Source organism: Triticum aestivum, chromosome 1B, assembly GCF_018294505.1.
Source record: "Triticum aestivum cultivar Chinese Spring chromosome 1B, IWGSC CS RefSeq v2.1, whole genome shotgun sequence".
NCBI lineage: Eukaryota > Viridiplantae > Streptophyta > Magnoliopsida > Poales > Poaceae > Triticum > Triticum aestivum.
This window is the reverse complement of record NC_057795.1, coordinates 438,230,777-438,235,878: the sequence shown is the minus strand read 5'-3', so window position 1 is coordinate 438,235,878 and position 5,102 is coordinate 438,230,777. Positions and strand designations below refer to the sequence as shown.

Genomic DNA, 5,102 nt, shown 5'->3' with positions numbered 1-5,102 from the left:
TCTATAAATGTCATTTCTTGATGAAATTTTGCAAGCACCGAGAACTTTTGTCAATGTTTGCACACAAAAAGAAAATCAGAATTTTTTAAAACGTTTTGTTTTTGAATTTTACTGTTCGGCTCAGATGAGCTCGCGGGCAGAAGATGACTTTTGCCTCTTACCACAGACAGTATGCCTCAAGATGGAGTTTTTTGCTTAACCGAGTGGAAGGAAGAGTAGAGCAATTCCAGAAAACATCAAAGGAGGCCAATAACCGAGACTGACTTTATTTCGCACAGCTCGAAATATGCTTTGCTGTGGTAGTATAAAGCAGGCCCCAGTCACATTGCCTTCGCTCCCACTTTTCAACGGCGAAAATGGAGCCGAGAGGCAATGAATGGCAGGCCAGGCCCGCATCCACTGTTTTTCCAAAAGCTTCTTCTTCTTTTTCCCTTCCCTCTGTATTTTGCATTAGCATAGCCTACTTTTACCTCCATTATTACTTCGTCCTTCCCTTTTGCTTTCCCGTTCGGACACCTTACTCGCTTGGCTTCTTCTCCTCTCCTCTCCTCTCCTCCCGGTGCGCTCCTTTGTGATTGGTTGCTGCTGCTCGGGATCAATGGGTACTCCTACTCCATACCACCTCCTGTCTCCAAGAACCATCGTCACCAAGATCATCAGCATGAAGCGGCAGGAGCCAGAGCCGCCGCCGCCGCCCAAGATCATCCTGCAGCCACGGCACCGGACCAGCCCCGCGATGTGGTGCGCTGCCATCGTCTGCTTCGCCTTCAGCGTCCTCCTCATCCTCGCCGGCCTGGTGATCCTCGTCGTCTTCCTGACGGTGAAGCCAAGGACGCCGTCCTTCGACGTCGCCCACGCAGCCCTCAACAGCGTCTACATCGGCTCGCCCCCGCCCTACTTCAACGGCGACATGACGCTGACGGCCAACATCTCCAACCCCAACCGCAAGATCGGCGTCGTGATCCAGTCCGGCGCCGTCGAGCTCTTCTTTCGGGGCAGGCTGGTGTCGGCCCAGGCGCTGCCGTCGTTTGCGCAGCGGCGGGGGCAGTTCACAGTCCTCAGCGTCCACATGCTGTCTAGCCAGGTCGTGCTACCGCCGGAGGTGGCCGTGGAGCTGCTGAACCAGATGAAGAGCAACAAGATCCTCTTCACCATCAGAGGGACCTTCAAGGTCCGGGAAAGGTTCTGGTCTTGGCACTACACCTACCGGATGACTGCCATTTGTGACCTGGAGCTCACCGCGCCTCCCTCTGGATTTCTCGTAGATAGGAGATGCACAACATCAACGTGATTGGAATCTGGATGCTCTTTTCATCTTCTTTTGTTGCATCAAATTTTCAAGGATGTATAGCAGTACGAAACTATTTTGGATGTATTTTTTTTATGTAAAGTAAAACCCAAGTAAACCATTCACAGCAATCTAAAATTATCGCGCGATTCCTCTGTTTATGTCTGAAAACCAAACAAACAAACAAGGGCCTGGGAACATCTACTGGTTACCATATTTAGGTAGGTTAATAACTGAAGAAGAAAATCATTGGACACATTTATCTGTAATAACAGTTAGGGTAGCAAAAACAACCTGTGAAAGCGATGCCTGCCCCTGGTTTCTGAAACCAATTTCCATCACAACTCCTTTTCTTGTGACTATACTAGAAACAGAAACAAAACAAATACTCTGCAAAACTCAAGATTGAATGCATTCCCTTAGCAATTCATTGTACCAGAAATGTAGTTATTATTCATAAGGACCCCTCCAAGATCACATTTATTGTAGTCCTTGTCTAAGCACAACTCATTCCAGCTCTCTGTCTTAGCAGACGAGAAGAATATACTACTCTCATAAGAAAATGGAAGTTATTGAGCCTCAACAAACAATCTCAAGCTTAAGCTACAATACCTTGCACCCTGTAGTGACCAAATAGTAGTAGTTAGCACACTATTTATACATAGGATCGAAGAAACAGCTTCGACCTTCCAGCCTGCCTGATTCATGGCATCCTGAGTGATTTTGCTATTTCAGTTAATTTTTCATCTTTCTGTTAGCACTTTGATATCAGCAGCAACTCTTCATCAGCAGGTTTGTTCTCACAGTATATGTACTGGGTGTGATTTTGCCATTCGGTTTTTCTTTCATCATTCTGTCAGCGAATTTGTATCAGCTGGTTTGTTCCAAGTATGTGTTGGCTGTACTTTTATGGTCTGTAATTCTGTATGCATCGTGGATGGGGGGCTAGCACTTGATTTGTGGATGTATCAGCTTGATATGCTTGCAAAGATTCAGTAAGAGGCCTAGAGGCCTCCATTTCAAAGAAAGAACTGCCTGATTGATCAATATGCCACAAAATGAAGGGCACAGAACATGAATACATAGAAGATTAATCATGGATGCAGAAGCCAGGAGCTAGAACTTCTTCGTTGGGCGTATGTATCAGCTTGATATGTTTGCAAAGATTCAATAGAAGAATTCCATTTCACAAAAGAACTGCCTGATTAATCAGTATGCCACAAAATGGAAGACGCAGAACATGAACTAGATCACAGGTATTTAGGAATATGAAACTTTTATTGATCTCAAGTGTTTTACTCTAAACTTTCTGAAACAGTACAGCACTCACACACGGACCCATCGAAATCGAGTCCTGAAATTGTTGGTCCATCTAAAACAGGAACATCACTAGAAAATACTACTAGCCCCTTCGTATCTTCCAGCAACAAGAGCAAGAATATCCATCCAAGAACTAGCTGAATTTTGAAGGGGCGCTTGTCACTTGTGACTTTGTGAGAGAGCTCGGTGGGGATCCTAGAACGCACCTCGCAGGCGCAGGCTCGACTCGGCGGCGGACTGCGGCAGCAGGAGGTCGTTGCAGTCGAAGCCACAGCCGCAGGTGGGGCTCTCGAGGAAGTTGTCGAGGCCGAAGTCGGCGGAGGCGATGCCGACGGAGAAGCCGAGCTGGTCGCCGCTGCGGGTGACCTCGACGATGTTGAGCCAGAAGAAGAGGACCTTGACGGTGACGCCCTGGAGGTTGGTGAGGCGGTCGACAGAGATGCGGCCGCTGATGTCGGGCTTGTAGCGGAGCGAGTAGGAGCCCTGGATGGAGAACTCGCAGGTGGAGGAGGAGTTGATGTGCGCCGTGAAGTCGCCGGTGGCGTTGTCGAGGGTGTAGGAGACGACCCCCTCGGGGATGATGCCCGGGGGGAAGTCGAAGGCCGCGAGCGCCTCGTAGGCCGTCGGCTTCGCGGCGGCGGGGCCGGCGACGGCGAGCAGGGGGAGCACAAGGAGGAGGGGAAGCATCGCGGATTTCATTGTTGTTTTTTCTCTTGAGCGGTGGCTTCGGGTTCGGGGTTAGCTTGAGGTCGTTGGGTTTCACAAGAGATCTGGAGATGCGACGGTGTTAAGACAGAGGGTCCACATGCTAGCTAATCTGATGGCGCACCTGCTAACAAGAACGATGACATGGAGGAACTGTGCCGTGCAACGTTTTGTACTTTGCTCGTCATTAGTTGAGAAAACTTTTGTCTTTTCAATGGTGCGAGAAAACACTTTTCACTTCACTAATTAGTTAATTGCTTGGATGATTAAGAGGACAACGTATCCTTAACGTATGGAGTTCAAGTCCTAGAATTAGCATTGGTTCTCCCATTTTATGAGGCCTTTCGGCCGTTTGCGTTTAGTGGGATAACGTTTCCGTCATGTACGAAGGCGTTTGTGGCGACTCGTTAATCTTAAGATGATGTGTCGACTCAGCCTCTGGAAAATGCTCATAAAGGTAAGACTTGTGCGTGCGTTTATAAAGATGAGTGTATGTGTATATGTATGAGTGTCTGCATTTGTACCGTGTTTAAAAATTATGTGTGACAAGATAAACTTAGATATTGTGATGATTCAACAACTATACATGACGTAGACCTTTTATGCACATCACATTGTATTGTCATATGGTTGATTTTTTTATAGTTAACTAGTAAGATGGTCGTGTTACGTCACCGGATAAACAATGATCTGGTGGACTTAAAATTATAGCCTATACGCTGCTACAGACTATAAAAAATGTACCGAGACATGAGACATCTATCAAAGCAAAGATATATTATTGATATGGTAGGTACACATTCGTAAATTCGTACATTGGTAGATACAATCGATAAATCCGTCCGTCCAAGCCAAACATTTGCAGAGAAATAAATAAGATTTGTAAACCAGATAATTGGAAAATTTAATCAAAGATAAATTCCACAACACTGAAGGAAAAGTGCAAAAATAACACGGTCGTCATCAAATAGTTGCGAGCCTCCGGCTTTTATAGTGGATTGATTATTGACAAATTTAATTCTATGGAGCCAAAAAGTGATGAGACAGGGAAGTAGAGATTGATAATTGACAAAATTAAATTTGCTATGTATCAGATAATTGACATGTTGAAAAATGGAGGGGGTTGAAAACTTTCCAATACAATGAAGCACTTACAACTACCCAGATGATTGTAGTGTAAAACAGCAGACCTCTAGTTGTAATTGAACTATTTTCCTTATGAGGAATACATAAATAAATTAAACCTTCACAAAAATGGATACCGACAAATGTCAATTTAGCAGTTGAAGTACTACTAATTTTTTAGGGGAGTTAGACTACGACTAATTGATAAGCATACTGTCCAGTTAACAGATGTTATATACTGACTGACAGAGCAGAGCTTGAAAAAACTTGAATAACGTCATGACATTTTAGTCTACACAAATCAAGCAAGCAAAATATGGGAGTATAAGCTATGCATTTATTACCCAGTTAATTATTAACTTGTAAATTAATATAAGGTTTAAAACTCATAGGACATTCATAAGATTTGTCAATATGTCACAATGCTCGCTATTTTGTGCGACAACAAATGCAGATAAATACAACAATAAAAAAAGCATTCATTTTGGCATTTGAAGTTAAACCAATGAAGTATCTCACAGTACTTAATACCACTTTTGCTTTTATAAATCAGGTCCTAGTCTAGTAAATCTGAAAATAACTTGCTATACTGCATGCGAAATATACCATCAGTTTTCTCTCAAAAGAGAAGAAGACACCGTCAGTTTTGTAGTCAAAAAATGGT

At 44.3% G+C, this 5,102-nt stretch overlaps 2 protein-coding genes across 2 annotated transcripts; one reads left to right on the top strand and one right to left on the bottom strand.

Moving 5' to 3' along the window:
- Nucleotides 1-459: 459 nt before the first annotated feature.
- On the top strand, nt 460-1,447 carry LOC123129524 (NDR1/HIN1-like protein 26). The gene has a single exon (XM_044549660.1). The coding sequence runs from the start codon at nt 599-601 to the stop codon at nt 1,289-1,291; it is 693 nt and encodes a 230-aa protein (XP_044405595.1). The 5' UTR covers nt 460-598; the 3' UTR covers nt 1,292-1,447.
- Nucleotides 1,448-2,547: 1,100 nt separating this feature from the next.
- On the bottom strand, nt 2,548-3,403 carry LOC123129535 (uncharacterized). Its single transcript, XM_044549664.1, has one exon. It carries the CDS (start codon nt 3,305-3,307, stop codon nt 2,804-2,806), a length of 504 nt encoding a protein of 167 aa, XP_044405599.1. The 5' UTR covers nt 3,308-3,403; the 3' UTR covers nt 2,548-2,803.
- Between the last annotated feature and the right edge of the window lie 1,699 nt (nt 3,404-5,102).

Bases quoted from the DNA above. Each gene is read 5' to 3' on its own strand.
- LOC123129524 (XM_044549660.1), top strand. From the start codon at position 599: ATGGGTACTCCTACTCCATACCACCTCCTGTCTCCAAGAACCATCGTC.
- LOC123129535 (XM_044549664.1), bottom strand. From the start codon at position 3,307: ATGAAATCCGCGATGCTTCCCCTCCTCCTTGTGCTCCCCCTGCTCGCC.